Source organism: Antechinus flavipes, chromosome 1, assembly GCF_016432865.1.
Source record: "Antechinus flavipes isolate AdamAnt ecotype Samford, QLD, Australia chromosome 1, AdamAnt_v2, whole genome shotgun sequence".
Classification (NCBI taxonomy): Eukaryota; Metazoa; Chordata; class Mammalia; order Dasyuromorphia; family Dasyuridae; genus Antechinus; species Antechinus flavipes.
Window position 1 is genome coordinate 627,373,014 of NC_067398.1, and position 16,874 is coordinate 627,389,887.

General features: G+C 35.3%; 1 protein-coding gene across 3 annotated transcripts in view; it reads left to right on the plus strand.

Annotated features, from left to right (window-relative positions):
* The window catches only part of EFR3A (EFR3 homolog A), a 150,162-nt gene that overhangs the window by 65,280 nt on the left and 68,008 nt on the right, over window positions 1-16,874 (plus strand). For all 3 annotated transcript variants that reach the window (XM_051971101.1, XM_051971102.1, XM_051971103.1), the window contains one exon: window positions 7,000-7,149. In XM_051971101.1, coding sequence (XP_051827061.1) covers window positions 7,000-7,149 — 150 coding nt within the window. The remainder of the gene's footprint in view (window positions 1-6,999; window positions 7,150-16,874) is intronic.

The following is a 16,874-nucleotide window of genomic DNA, read 5'->3' on the forward strand; positions in this document are numbered from 1 at the left end:
AAGATTGGGGAAAAAAGTGCAAGATGGAACTTCATATAACGGGAATAATTAGTGATCTAATTTCATTGGAATGTATAGGTAGTAAGAAGTAGTAATATAAAATAAGGTCTGAAAGACAGGTAAGTTACTTGTAAAAAGTCTTAATTGCCAAATAAAGGGATTTGTATTTCATGCTAGAGGCAATAAGAGGTCATTGAAGAGTATTGAAAGAAGAGTGTCAGATCATATTTAGCTTGGTGGCATTTTTCCTACCTCTTCCCTGACAACTCCTTTCCCAGGCATTATTATTGGCTACCTGGCCTACTGAAATCATCTTCTTATAATTAACTCTTATTGTATCTTCACAATTCTTTTGATCTATCTTTTCTACTGCTTTGTGTGCGTATTCTAATCGTTTCATTCCATTTCTCAGAATCTCTTTTATTGTCTACCAGATAAATTAAAAATTCCTTGGCCTATGTTTCAAGACTCAATAAAATCTGATGCTACCTAATTTTTTTCAGCTTTAGCTCTTATTGCTTCTTTTCACATGTGCTCTATTAAACCACTTACACTGTTTTCCTGGGGTGATATTCAGGGAAGGACTGGTATCTCTGGTGTTTAGGGCTATCAACCCCTTTTCAGGATTGCTTTCCCCTTTTGGTGTCTACTTGTCACCCAACTCTGTAGCATGTGCATTGGCTACATCCTGGTAAATCATTTCAGCAGATGAGCTAAACCAGGTTGAGTGTAACTGAGGGGCTTCAAATTCATTGGTGAGTTTGGGGGAGAGTGTCTACTCTAAAAAAGACTTCTCCTAAGGGAATGGACAGATGAGAACAATTTGTTCAGTGACCTTGAAGGCAGGTGAAGCAAGCACCTTAGAGGTCCAGGGTCATCCACTATACCCTGGGCTATTTATTGCCAGTTATCTTGACTTTTGTTTTGCCACTGGTATCAGATACTTTAGAAAACAGAATAAGGCCAGTGACTTTGCACAATTAATTAAAAGATATCACCATACCATTTTACCATTTTATTTTAAGTCCTGTGGCAATAAGCAAATGGAGAAGCAGCAAGTGTGGAAACAGTATGATCTGTATTCTTATCTTAGCCTTGCACACAGGAATTCCAGTCCATAGGGTCACCAGCACTGAAAATTGGTAACTTTATGGATGTCTTAACAGTCTTTTTTAAGAAACACATTTTTCACCTCCTTGTTTGAGGAAGGAGCTGGAAAAGGTACCCCCCAAATTCTCTGCTATACCTACTTAAATCTGTCCCGCTTACTGTGGTAGATAGGATTCTTACCCTGAAGTTTTAACCATCAACAAATAAATAAAAACTTTTGTGAAGGTTCAATAGACTTGAAAGACAAACAACTCTTGTTATGAGAGAACTTAGCAAGTATTGCATCCAAATAGGAGGACTGAGTGAAACAAGGCTCGCAATTAAGGCCAATTTACTACACTTGGAGTTAAATATATATTTTTTTGGAGTTGCCATAGTATTGGCGATTGCCATGAAGCTGGCATAGATTTCACAATTAAAATTAATCTAGTCAGCAAGCTTGTATATCTCCCAAAAGGAATGACTTACAGGTTTATGACAATGCATGTGCTCATACTATGACCAACACTGATAAAGTCAAAGAAGAATTTTATGAACATCTAAGAGACCCTCATATCAGTGGCTTGAAAGAGGACGAGCTTCTAATTCTGAGGACTTGGCACACACTACCAGATATGACATGAAAATCTTGAAAGTAATGGAGTTGGAAACATCAGCAGCAGTGGTCACTTAATTATGAAGATTTGTGTGACTATTGACCTTTTTAATCACCAACACTGTGTTCCATTTACCTAAACTCACTAAAGTTTTTTGAATATATCCTCACAGCAAACTTGGCATTTAATAGACTATGTCACTGTAAAGAGAAGAAAAACAGGATATGAGAGTTCTGTACTAATCATAGATTTATCCTCCCCAAGCTAAACATTAGTATTTAACAAAAGTGGCAGCCTAAAGGTAAGACAGCTACCACAAAACTTAATGTAAACAGATTAGAACATTTCTCCATGGGTGAATAGTTATGACTTGGATGGAAAACTAAACTAACACTTGGTTGGCATCAAAGGAACAGAAAAGGAGTGGGCAGCTTTTAGAGTTTTGATGCATTTACTCATCTGGGCCAGAACACTTACAAACATCAAGATTGGTTTGACAAAAATGATGAGGAAATTCATAAGCTACTAAAAAAAAAAAATGAGAACTCTATAGGTTTTACCAGCAGAATAGTTCATTTATCTCTTACGAAGGCAGCTTTTAGCTCCATCAGAAGTAAAGTGCAAGTGAAGCTTAGATGCAGGATTTTGGGCAAAATAGGAAAAATGATGAAATTCAGTTTTCTGCTGATATTAACAATTCAGAGCATTTTTCTGATCCTCTGAAGGCTATTGACCAAAGATGTATGGTGTATCTTAGTTACTCAGATCTAATGGAGCTACATTGATTAGTGATAGATGACCTGAACATTTATATAGTATTCTCAATAGATCATCAATTAATGCTGAAGCCATTGACCATATACCTCAAGTAAAGCCCATCCCTCTCTAGCCAAACTTCCAATTGAAGGTGAGGTTTTGAATGTTGTTAGGCTCCTTTCATGTGATAAAACACCTGCTGCTGATTCATTTTTGCTGAGATTTACAAGACAGCAGACCCACTGATCATACAAAAGCTGACTAAAATTTTTTGGGTTATATGGGAGGAGGAGGTTATCTTACAGAGCTTTAAGAATGCTCCATTTTCTGTCTCTATGAAGGAAAAGGAAATAGGTTGTTTCGTGACAGTCACAGATGAGTCTCTTGCTTATTGCTGGCAGGATTCTTGCCATGGGCCTTCTTAATAGGTTGATCCTTCATCAAAAAGATGGTCATCTTCCTGAGAGCCAGTTTCGCTTCAGAAAGGTCCAAGCTATGGTTGATATGGTGTTTGCTGCCTGATACTTGAGGAGAAATTCAAGAGGAACAGAAATGTCTACAGAAAGTTTATCTTTATAGTGAAGGTTTTTGATATTGTCAATTGTGAGAGTTTGTAGAAAATTATGGCAAAATTTGATTGCTCAGAGAAGTTCCCCAGTATTGTATATCAGTTTCATAAAGACATGCTTGCATAGGTTGTGAATAATGGAGTATGGTCTAGCATTCTCCCAGTCATCAATGGAGTGAAAAAAGACTATACTTGCTCTCATACTTTTTAGCATGTTTTTAGCCATGTTTTCAGGTGCCTTCAGTGAGAAGGAAAATAGCATTAGGATCAGCTATTGCACTGATGGTAAATTATTTAACTTTGAGAGGCTACAAGCCAAGACTAAAGTGGAGGTTTGAATTGATGTGCAACTTTTTGTTCTCAGATGGTTGTGTAGTCAGTACAGGATCTGAAGCGTGGTGCAAACGAATGTGGATTGATTCTCTAATGCTTGTACTAATTTTACCCTAACAACACCAAGAAAACAGAGGTTCTCTTCAAGCCAGCACTATTCCATCCATTCGTATAGCTACAGCAAATGGAGAAATTTTGAATATTCTGTGTTAAGTTCACTTAGCTTGGCACTAGACTTTCTAGAAATCTAGATTTCTTCATAATTTTTACTAAAACTTTTTACTAAATATTTACTATTTACTAAACATAGAAATAGTGATCAGCACTATGATTTCATTAATATACAGAAATTCCCAGATCAGGAAATTGATAGTCCTTTTCTTTGTAACTTACATCCATCCATCCATCCAGTGATTCTATTGCTGGTTCTATCCGTTATTACATGCAACCTCTGAAGTTTGTAATTTTAAGAAGTAAAATTAGGGAGAGTGTATTCTAGGCATGGAAGAGCATCATGCAAAAGCTTGGAAGTGGAAGATGGAATGTCATGTAGAGGGTAAAGCTAGTAGGTTACTTTGATCAGAACAATGAGTCCATGTGTATTGCTGAGGATTTTGGAGTAGAGGTATCACATAATCTGTATTTTAAAAATGCCAATTTGGAAAATGTTTATCTATATCCAGAGAAAGAACTGATACATAATAGCCACGATGGTAATTTCAACATGAATAGTTAAGTTTAGAGGAAGCATAGATTTAGGGAAAAATAAGAGTTCCATTTTGGATATATTGACTTTGAGATCCAGAGAGAGATATTTAGCAGTCTGTGATTGGTAGAGTAGTGGAATTGGGTCATGGAAGTTCCTGAGATGATAAGAAGACCCAGGACTGGACTATGAAATGAAAAAAAACACATTTTTTTTGTGCAGGATGAAGGTGATACAGCAAATGAAGTTGAAATGTAAATGTTCAGGTAGGAAGGAGACCATGAGAAAACAGTGACATAGAAACAAAAGGAGTAGAAAAGAATCTTAAACAATATAATAATATACAAGAAGAACACTTTGGAGAGAGCAGTTTCATCCATATAGTGGGATCTGGAAATGGTGTCTCAGAGTCAAAGCTTGTGAGTCTATGGTAATCCCAAAAGTGGTATTAGGAAAGAATTTTGAAATGGGAGTCAGGTTCCTTAGTTCATCCCTGGACAATAAACTTGTCTTGTAAGTTTGAGTAAATTATTATAATCTTTCAGTTCTATAGTTAACCTTGATTATACAATAAAGTGTTTGAATTAGATGAATTCTAAATCTTTTGAGCCCTAAAAATTGTGACTTTCTGATATTTTCAGAATCTTAAGGCCATATAATTATTTTGTGTGTGGGAATTGCTTTTTTTCCCAAGGTGTCTTATAATGGTCCACAATTCAAATCTTCTTACTTGAAATAATTATTTCATTATTTTTTTTCTAAGTGTCTTGAATCTTTCAATTATCACATGTAATTTAAAACATACATGCATACATATATATGTACACACATATATACATGCACATACACATATACATACATATGTATATGTGTTTGCAAAATCTAATTTCAAGGCAGTTAGGTGGTGCTGTGGCTAGAAGTGTTGTGCTAGGAATCAGAAAGACCTGAGTTTAAATGTGGCCTCAGACAGTGTGATTATAGGCAAGTCATCAAACCTTTCTTTGCCTCAATTTTCTTGTCTGTAAAATAGGGATGATAATAATACCTGCCTCCTTGAACTGTGAAGATAAAATGAGGTCATGATATAAATGCTTTTCAAATGTTAAATAAAGCATTAAATAAATGCTAGGTATTATTGTTTTTGATAGTAAAGTTATTTTTTCAAGTTTCTTCATAAACTTTAATTTGTCATTGAAACAAACTAAAATATCCATTGTACAATATAAGTAATTTATTTCTTGCCTTAACATTGGTTAAGATTATAAGCTGACATTTCATTATGTCCCTTTAAAATAAAAATCTCATGTAAAAATGTAAATTATAGGTCTACAAAATAAAAGATAGTCTTTAAAAGTCTTTAAAAGAAAATATTATATAAAAGCAGTCCTTTTATTATTGCTTAGCTCCCCCTAGTGAAAATGTTTTGAGTGCATTTATATATAATATATTTGTTTTCCTCCCTTCCTGCCTCCCTCCCTTTCTCAATCCCTTCTGTCTCCCTTTCTTCTGAAAACTTGATTACTTCCAAACTGTAATGCATAATTACATGTAGATTACTTATTTATGTCTTTCTTCAAGGTATTTTAAAAGTTGCATTATTTAGTGCATTTCCCTCATAATTTTAAATTTATACCTGAAGCTTTTTATAACATAGGAAATTTTTTTATTCATATGCAGCCAGATATGTTAGATTATGTTCTAAAACTATTTATATGAAGTTGTATGTAATTGAACATATTTTCCTGCATAAATAATGATATAAATGATAATTTGCCACCATACTCCAAAAACTTGTATAATTCATATTGTCTCTTGGACTCATAACATTTCAGAGTTGGAATGGAGAATTATGATCTAGTAGCCTCTAAGCACTGAGCTTTCTAAGTTACATATGTTAAACTCAATTTTGCTGGAAGCTACTCTGCCAGCATTGAATTTGCTTATAGTTCACTTTCCTATTGTTCTCAAGTTGGTGACTGTTCTCTTGTGTAATTCTGGAAGTAGAAATTACAATATTTTCTCATTAGGTTTCTTAATTTACTCTTCAGCTTGTTGTGAATTGTAGTGTTTTTCTAGAGAAGGTATTTGGGAACTAACTGGTCTGTTTCTTGCATCTTGACCTGGAAATTGACATGCTAAATTTGAGATGCTGATAAATAAGATGTTAAGAAAATTTTAATAGAGAATTGCTGGATATGTTGATATGGAATTTCAGAGGCATTAGAGTTTTTGAGGTCATCCTTGAGGATGACTTTACTTGCTAAAACAGAGGATAGTGGACAAAGATTGAGTACAGAGCCTATATTTAGAGACTAGGAAGAGGTAGAGGATTCATTCTGTATCTCTTAGAAGACCCAAGAGAATGCAGTGTTGTAGAAGCCCAGGAAGTAACCTAGAAAGAAGAGATGGTGATCAACAATGTTAAATGTTTCAAGGGAAGTCAAGGACTAAGTAAAAGTCATTGAATTTATCGATTGCTAGGTCATTAGTTACTTTCAAGAGGACATTTTAGGTAGAATTCTGGGTATGATTATTCTATTTGGTTTTGAGTTTTTAGATTACTGAAAGGGGGAAGTTCTCGGGGACAGATTATAATACTTTATGAGAGAGTTGAGGGAAGTTGTAAGAAAGCTCAGTGGAAGACCTATTTTCAACTTTTCATATTACACTCAGCAACCAAAAAATACATTCCCTTTAATTAGGCATCTGAAGATTTAGATCACTTAGTATTCCTGCTCTAGTCATTATTAATTTAGACCTGATGTCTCAGACCTTGGTGGAAAGTGATATTTCCATTTTGTTGACTTCAGATATAATTATTGTTTTCTCAATTTGTTCTCTCCTTGGCTAAGCCAAAAAAAACCCCCATACCAAACTTTCTTTAACTTAGTAGGACTTAAAAATTCTTTTTTTTTTTTTTCTTTTCCTAGAATCCGGATAGCTGGGATCCGAGGAATTCAGGGTGTGGTTCGCAAAACAGTTAATGATGAGTTGCGGGCAACTATATGGGAACCACAGCATATGGATAAAATTGTTCCATCTCTCTTATTTAACATGCAAAAAACAGAAGATATTGACAGGTAATTATATAAACTTTCTTAAAATTGACATTTTTATGTAAAGTATAAAAATTTTAATTGGAATCTGAGTAGTTATGTGGTAAACTTTGGGAGTGGGAGATTGAAAGTTTTTATTGTTAAAAAAATTTTTGAGTTTTATAAATATTTATTTTCTCTTTCTCCCTCTTCCACTTAAGGCAAAAAAAAGAAAGAAAAACCCTTTTAACAAATGGCACTACCAAGGAAAACAAATTTATATTGCCCATATCAAATTATGATTATCTTATTCTGCATAGTTCATGTTCTCTCTGTCAGGTGATGGGTAGTCATCATTAGACCTATTGAATCATCATGTTTGTTTTGGTTTGATCACAGTTCTTAAGTCTTTCCCAATTCATTTTTGTAATATTGTTAATCATTATGGTTTTGCTTACTTCATTCCACATCAGCTCATACAAGTTTTCCCAGATTTCTCTGAAATCATCCATTTCATCATTTCTTTTCATTAAAAAAAAGTGTACTTATTTTTCCAAATATATGCAAAGATAGTTTTCAGTATTCATCTTTGCTCGCAATACTTTGTGCTCCAAATTTTTCACCCTCTGTCTCGCCTCTCCTAAACAACAAAACAATATAGCTTAAATATGCAATTCTTCTAAACATATTTTCATATTTGTCATGAAGCACAAGAAAAATCAGTTCTAAAAGAAAAAGAGAAACAAAAAGAAAATAAAGCAAACAAACAACAACAAAAAATGGTGAAGATAGTATACTTCAATCCATATTCAGTCTCCATAGTTCTCTCTCTGAATGTGGATAGCTCAGACATAAAGTCTGTTGGAATTGCCTTGAATCACTTCATTGCTGAAAAAAGCCAAGTCCAACACATTTGATCATTGCATACTTTTAGTGTTGCTGTATACAGTGTTCTCTCAGTTCTGCTCACTTCATTAGTTCTGAAGCCAGCCTGCTCATCATTTCTTACAGAACAATAATATTCTATTACATCACTTACCATTATTTATTCAGCTATTCCTTAACTGATAGGCATCTACTCAATTTCTAGTTCCTTGCCATTACAAATAGGGCCACTACAAACATTTTTGCACATATGGGTCCTTTACTCTTCTTTTTTTACATTTCATCATTTCTTATGGCACAGTAATACTATCTTTATTTTCCATACTTCGTTTTGCCATTCTCTAATTGATTGACATCCTCTTTGTTTCCAGTTCTTCGCTACCCCTAAAAGAACTATAAATATTTTTGCACAGATGAATTATTTTCCCCTGTCTTTTTTCCTACATAAAAATGTATGCATGGGTAATTTTTCAACATTGTCCCTTGCATTCACTTCTGTTCCATCTTTTCCCTTCCCTTCCTCCACCCACTCCCCTAGATGGCAGGCAGTCTCATATATGTTAAACATGTTAAAGCATATCATAAATAAAACATATGTATACACATCCATACAGTTCTCTTGTTGCACAAGAAAAATAGGACTCAGGTAAAAATAACCTAAGAAGAAAAACAAAAATGCAAGTAGTCCACATTCATTTCCCCAGTGTTCTTTCTCTGGGTATAGCTGGTTCTGTCCATCATTGATCATTTGGAACTGAAATAGATCTTCTCATTGTCGAAGATATCCACTTCCATTAGAATATATCCTCATATAGTACTATTGTTGAAGTGTATAATGATCTCTTGGTTGTACTCATTTCTCTTAGAATCAGTTCATGTAAGTCTCTCCAAGCCTCTCTGTATTCATCCTGCTGGTCATTTCTTATAGAATAATAATATTCCATAACATTCATATAACACAATTTATTTAGCCATCCTCCAATTGATGGGCAGCCATTCAATTTCCAGTTTCCAGCCACTACAAAAAGGGCTGCCACAATTTTGGCACATACAGGTCTCTTTCTCTTCTTTAATATCTCTTTGGGATATAAGCCCAGTAGTAACACTGCTGGATCAAAGGGTATGAGTCTTCTGGGCTTCATTGTCTGTCATGTGTCAGTAATCATTGAATAAGCTTTTATTTAATACTTACTATATACCAAGTAGTTATGAATGCCAGAAGTTATGTGAAGAAGTTTTATCTTTTTTTTCAGTCAATAGTATTTTACTTTTTCTGATTACATATAAACATTGTTTCCAACTTTCATTCTCTATAAACTTTTAAATTCCAAATTGAATTCTTTCCCTCCCTCCCATGCCCTAAGCAGTCTGTTAAAGGTTCTACATATGCAGCCATGTTAAACATATTTTTTTACTCATCACATCCTGAAAAAAAAGGAAAATCCACAAAAAAGGGAAAATAGTATGATTCTGTCTGCATTCAAACTATTATATTCTTTGTCTTTATGAGGTCAGCATTTTCTGTCTTGAGTCTTTTGGAATTCTCTTGGATCTTTGCCTTGCTAAGAACTAAATCTCTCATAATTGATCATCTCACAATGTTTTTACTGTGTATAATTGAAGAAGTAGAAAGTTGTAGCAGAGAAACTCAGAATACGAAGAATTCACATCGTGTTATTATAGTAACAAGGACCCTTTATTGATTTGAAAAAGGATTATGAATAAAATCAAAAATAATTTCAGAAATGGGCTATTTGTGAAGGTTTTGTCTTTTTATTTATTTTTTTAAGCTCAGAGAGTGAGGAGACATAAAGAAGGATATAGGGAGTTAGGGAAGAATTAGGTAGAGTCTTAGTGGAGAATTAACTTGCATTCTTGTTGTACAATTGAGGTGTTCAGCATACCTTTAGATATGAGAAACAAGACAGTCTCAGCATCACACTATATAAATCTTTCTGAAATGCTCATCATTTCTGATAACACAATGGTATTCCATTATATCTTTATACCACTTGTTCAGCCAAGGAGGAGTTACCTTAATGAGGAGTTCAAATCTGGCCTTGGCTTGTTTGCCTCAGTTTCCTGAAAATGATCTGAAAAAGCAAATGGCAAACCAATCCATCATTTTTGCCATGAAAATCCCCAAAGTCGTCAAAATAGTTGCATGGAGCTGAAATGACTGAACAATATGAGTTGAGTAGTTAAGTGGCAAAGTGTATTGAGTGCTGAGGCTGATTTTCTTCTGGCCTTAGACAAGTACTTATTAGCTTTGTGCCGCTGGACAAGTCACTTCATCCTTTTTGTTTCAGTTTCCTCATCTATAAAATGACCTGAAGAAGGAAATGACAAACCTCTCTAATTACTTTCCCAAGAAAATCCCAAATACAGTCTTGTAGTGTCAGACCTTACTGAAAAACCACCAGACAACCACAAAGTTTGTGGCAGGTATTCTTTATGCTTAGTGCTGAGAATAAAAATTCTAGCAAAAAGGAAGGTAGAGTCAAGATGGTGGTGTGTAAAGACAGGAATTCTCCCAACTTCTCTCCTTAAATTGCTCCAAATGCATTTAAATAATGACTTTAAACAAATTTAAAAGCATTAGAAAATCTAGAAGACAGAGTAGAACATTTTCTAGATGAAGGCAACTTAATGTGTTTCCCCGATAATAAGACACTGTCTTATTATTTTTTTGGACAGAAAAAAAATTTTTTTTCCCCTTATTTTCAGGGGAGTGCTTATTTTAATGAACACTGACAGTTATTTTAATAAACAGGTAAATGTGAACAAAAAAAAGTACCTTTATTCAATAATGATCATGTCATCTTCTTCAACAACGTCATAAGTGTCCATACCCTGAATTCTGTCCTGGATGTCTTGCGCCTCTATTTCCTTCAGAAGAAGTGGACCCAATCTGTCATGTCCAGCAATATAGCTCTCTTTAAATGAACATGTCTTGTCCAGGTAACCTGCTTGTAGTGCCTTGGCGACACAGCTGTCAGTAATTTTATCCCATGACTTCTTCACCCAAGTCACGACTTCTTGCAGACAGGGCTTCACAAAATTTCCACGCTGATTTCTTTCCATTCTATTTTCAGTGTAGTCATTGACTTCCATGTGTAAATGGTCCTTGAATGGCTTGTTTATTGCAATATCAAGGGTCTGGAGATAGGCGGTCATTCCTGCAGGAATCATTACTTGATCTATTCTTCTCTCTGCAAGGAAGTTCTTCATTTCTTTAGCGCGGTGAGTGCTGGCTGAGTTCTTCTTTTATCCTCCATCATGCCCCCTGAGTTCTTTTATCCTCCATCATGCCTCTTTTTATCCTCCATCATGCCCCCTCACTCCCACTTACATACCGGGTTTTTATGTTGTCCTGCCTCAGCTCTCCTCTGCGGCACTGCTCTCAATGGCGCCAGCAAGCAAATCACTGGGGAAGAACAGGATGCTTTGATCCAGCAGTGTTTCTACTGGGCTTATACCCCAAAGAGATACTAAAGAAGGGAAAGGGATCTGTATGTGCCAAAATGTTTGTGGCAGCCTTGTTTGTAGTGGCTAGAAGCTGGAAAATGAATGGATGCCCATCAAATGGAGAATGGTTGAGTAAATTGTGGTTTATAAACGTTATGGAATATTATTGTTCTGTAAGGAATGACCAGCAGGATGAATACAGAGAGGACTGGTGAGACTTACATGAGCTGATGCTAAGTGAAATGAGCAGAACCAGGAGATCATTATATACCTCAACAACGATACTGTTTGAAGATGTATTCTGATGAAAGTGGATCTCTTTGATAAAGAGAGCTAATTCAGTTTCAATAGATTAAAGATGGACAGAAGCAGCTACACCCAAAGAAAGAACACTGGGAAATGAATATAAACTGCTTGTATTTTGTTTTTCTTCCCAGCTTATTTATACTTTCTGAATTCAATTCTCCCTGTGCAACAAGAAAACTGTTCAGTACTGTACACATATATTGTATCTAGGATATACTGTAACCTATTCAACATGTAAAGGACTGCTTGCCATCTAGGGGAGGGGGTGGAGAAAGGGAGGAGAAAAATCGGAATAGAAGTGAATGCAAGGGATAATGCTGTAAAAAATTATCCTGGTATGGGTTCTATCAATAAAAAATTATTAAAAAAAAAAAAAAAAAAGGAAGAACAGGATGACGCGCTCACTGCTGCAGCTCTGATTGGATGCAGCTTGGAGCGAGGCATCCGTTTCACCGGGAGCAGGGAGACAGGGGACGGTGCATACAGAGGGTACCGTAATGTAGCGTGTAGCGCAGGGGATCACTTTCACTACAGTAACAATCTCAATAGGGCTTGCACAGAATATTGCACAGTAAGGGGAGGGCTTATTTTCGGGATAAGTCTTATTATCGGGGAAACACGGTAGAAGGTCAAACAGAAAAGGTCTGTGACACTGGGATAGGAGTCCAGAAGTAGTCCTAGTGCATGGTGTATTGCAGTGAATACAGTACTGGCCCTGAAGTTAGGAGGACCTGAGTCTGAACAAATCCCACCTCAGACACTTAACATTTACTAGCTGTGTGACCCTGGATCTTGTCCCAGCCAGATCTCTAAAACAGTGGCAGTACTGGTAGCTTCTATACCTTTCAGCTCAGAAACACCAAAGAGGACTTTGGAACGTCAGCTGTGGAACCAGAATGGGATCCTAGGGCATAATCCCAATGCATTCTGCAGCAGCACAGTCCCAGTTCTGGATCAGATTCTAGCATTTATGAGGCAGAACCTCTGAGTCAGCATCAGTGCTGGAGGTTTCTGCACCTCTCAGCTTGGAGATATTAGGTAGGACTCAAAAGCTCTGTGGCAACAAGGTGGAAATCTGGTGTGCAGTCCCAGTGTAGTCCTGCTAGCGCAGCTCCAGCCCTAGCCCAGTGCATTAGTAGCAAAGCAGATCCCTATTGCTTTAGCATACTGATCTTACAGCTACAGTAGAACAGTGATACTCTTTAAAAGCTCCAGGGCATAAAAGAGTTCTTGTGGGCAGATTCCTAGCAGGATCTCTGAAAACAGTTACATAAAACCCCTAAAGCTTGAGACAGTACCTCTCCATCCTGGAAGCGGATCCCTACTTTAACAAAGAATTTAAAGCCAAGTAATAGGCTAGGAAAATGAGCAGACAACAGAAAATGTTTCTGACCATTGGAAGTTATTATGGGGACAAGGAAGGTCAAAACATGCACTTGGAAGATAATTACAAAGTTAAAACTCCTCCAAATCCTCCAAGAAAAATAGGAATTGGGCTTAGGCCATGGAAGAGCTCAAAAGGGATTTTGAAAATCAAGTAGAGCGAGAAAAAATTAGGAAAAGAATTGAGAGAGGTGCAAAAAGAAATAACTTATCAAGACAGTTTTCCTTGATAATTTCTTGAAATATGATATCCAGGTTCTTTTTTTGATCATTATTTTCAAATAGACCAATACATTTTTAAATTATCATTCTTGGATCTATTTTCCAGGCTAGTGGTTTTTCCAATGAGATATTTCATATTTTTTTTTTCTATTTCTCATTTTTTTGTTTTTGCTTTATTGATTTTGACTTGTCATAAAGTCATTAGCTTCAGTTTGCTCAATGTTATTTTTTAATGAATTATTTTCCTCATTAAACTTTTGCACCTCCTTTCTCAATTGGCCGATTTTTCTTTTTAAGACATTCTTCTCCTCATTAAGTTTTTGCATTTTCTTTTGCACTATTCTCAACTCTTTTCCTAATTTTTATTTCTCTCTTAATTGATTTTCAAAATCCCTTTTGAGCTCTTTCATTGCCTGAGCCATTATTTTCATTTATTTTCAAATCTATATTTTCTTTCAGAATTTGACTTTTATGAAAATATTTTGCACAACTTCACATGTGGTTTCTTAACTATGGGTGGGGATAATGAGGAAAGAACTTAGAACTCAGAAATTTTAAAAATGTAAAAAAATTGTTTTAGATGTAACTAGGGAAAAATATTAAATTAAAAAAAAAGTTTAGCAAAAAGATTGATAGTCCCTGCCTTTAAGGAGCTTACATTCTAATAGAGAAGACTACACATAAAAGGAAGCAGAAGTGGAAATCTGGGGTTGGGGGAGTACTGATGAGAATAGGGAGAGAAAGTATTTGGGCTAGGTGTGTTGGAGAAGTCCAGAGGTAGTGATAGTTGTTTGTCCTTCTTCTCAAAGAGGACCATGGCATCAGGGAGTTGATAACAATAACATGCAAGGGAATTGGATTTCAGTTAGGGAAAAATGGACAAGATCACCTATCTCACTTTCCCCTTCAGAGCCATCTGGATCCAGTGGCCAGATATTTATCAGGATGACTGGGGATAGCCCTGGATGAAATGGGAGACCTGGGCCTTTGTAAGCTAAGGTCTTTGACAGGTCTTGGTTTGACTGAGGCCGCACCTATTCAGTGATTAAGACTAGGTAGAAACTGAGGCAAAGCATCTTTGGCAGTGAATATAGTACTGGCCCTGAAGTTAGGAGGACCTGAGTCTGAACAAATCCCACCTCAGACACTTAATATTTACTAGCTGTGTGACCCTGGGCAAGTCGTTTAATTCCTGTTGCCACACATACACACACACACACACACACACACACACACACACACGAAGAAGAAAAAGATTAAGAGAAGTCTAGCTTTGTAGGAAATGAAGGGCTGGCTGATTTGGGCTTCTTCTCTAAATGAAGTTATAGGAGAAGGCCTTCACTCTCTAGTCAAAGGGAAGGGTTCCCATCTGCAGAGAGATTTTTTTGAAGGGCATTTCTGATCTTCTATGCTGAATCTATGAGATTCAGATTTTTTGTTTGTTACTCCATAAGTGTATTATATATAAAATCCATATTAATAATTATGTATTAAGATTTTTTAAAAAAATGTTGAGACTTATATTGTAGTATCTGATTTTAATATCTTTATGAATGAGTATATCAATTCTATTTTAGAATTCAGTTTTTTAAAATTCTGAATTTATATGGTATATGAATATAATGGAATATTATTGTTCTATAAGAAATGATCAGCTGACTGATCTCAGAAAGGCCTGGATAGACTTATATAGACTGATGCTAAGTGAAGTGAGTAGAACCAAGAGAACATTGTATACAGTTACAACAAGATTATGTGATGATCAACTGTGATGGACTGGTCTCTTTTCAACAATGAGATGATTCAGGTCAATTCCAGTGGTCTTATGATGGACAGAGACATTTACATTCTGAAACAATATTGTGGAGATTGAATGTGCATCACAACATAGTATTTTCATCTTTTTTGTTGTTGTTTGCTGCTTTTTTTCCTTTTTGTTCTGATTTTTCTTGTGCAAATATGGAAATATGTTAAAAGAATTGAACATTTTTAGCCTATATTGGATTATTTGCTGTCTAGGGATGGGAGGAAGGGAGGGAGGAAAATTGAGGACACGAGGTTTTACAAGGGTAAATGTTGAAAACTGTCTTTGCATGTATTGTGAAAATAAAAAGCTATTAAAATTTTTTAAAGTAAATAAAATTTTGAACTTAAACAACAAAAAATGTCTTTTCATTTATATGGAAATATATGTGAAATGCTTTTTAAAAATTTGCATAATAAATTTTGCTCATTACTTTGAAAATTTCTGCCTTGTTTACCCCTCCTTTTGAATTTCATTCTTTTTTTGTGCAGATATTTCAGTGTCTCTCCTTTCTTTTGTGGAGTATGTTTCAATTAGCAATCATTTCTTAAGCCATTTGTTTGCCTGGCATTGTGCTAAATGCTGGTAATGCTTTCTTGTTAATATTGCTGTTAATACCCTTTCCTCCAACTAAAAGCTAAATTGAGCAGAAAAATAACATAGCCCTTAAAAAAAAAATAAGCACAGTCAAGCAAAACAAATCTATACAGAGGTAAAGTCTAAAAAATGTATGTTTCTCTCTCTCTACCTTGAGTCTTAGTTCTGAATTGTTAGGAGATGGATAATATACTTTAGTAAGTCCTCTGGAAACATGTTAGGGAATTGCATTGATGATAAATTATTTTTCTTCATAATTTTGCTATCCCTGCATATATTGTTCCTCTGATTCAGCTAATTTTACTTTTCATCATTTCATACAAAACCAGAATTTTCTGAAATAGAACCTTTTATTTCTTATTTCTTATTTCCATTACATTCTTAGACTAGTCTTGATGATTACCCATCTGCCTGCTTTCCTCACTCCATTCCTCCTCTCTTGTCTTTTTATCCCTCCCTCCTCTACCCCTAATTCCCCCACCAATCTCAACCCTGTTGTGTTTCTACTATTGATATTCTTGCAAACTGTGTGTATATGTTCAACTGTCTTTTGTCCTTTTAAGAATATAAGTGAAACTCATCTGATGTCTGTTTTCCCCAATGCCTTTCTATATATTTTCATATTTGCTTTTCATATATCTTAATTATGAGAAAAGCAAGTTCTACATTTTTCTTCCTCTATTTGAAACACTAGTGTATTCCTTCTATCCCCTTCCCAATTTTCTCAATTTATTTAATACCCTTAATAAATACCTTTGAGGGCAGTAAGGTTCTAAAAGGACACGTGTTTCTTCTATACCGTATGTAGGCTAAAGATATCTATGTGTAGCCAGCCAGATTAAAATGTATTTGGAAAATATTTAACAAAGTAAATAAAAATACAAATGGCGTTAATTTGTGGTTTTCTAAGTTATTATGTGTGCTAGCAGAGACCTATTGCTGGAGCATCACAACTATGTGGTATTGGGAAGATCTAAGTTCAAATCCTACCTCAGAAACTTATCTAGTGTTGGAATCCTTACTAACTGCTAACTAATTAGAGTTGATCTAATCTTACAAGAAGATGTTTTGGGCAGAACCTGAAACAAGGTACTAAGTAGAACTA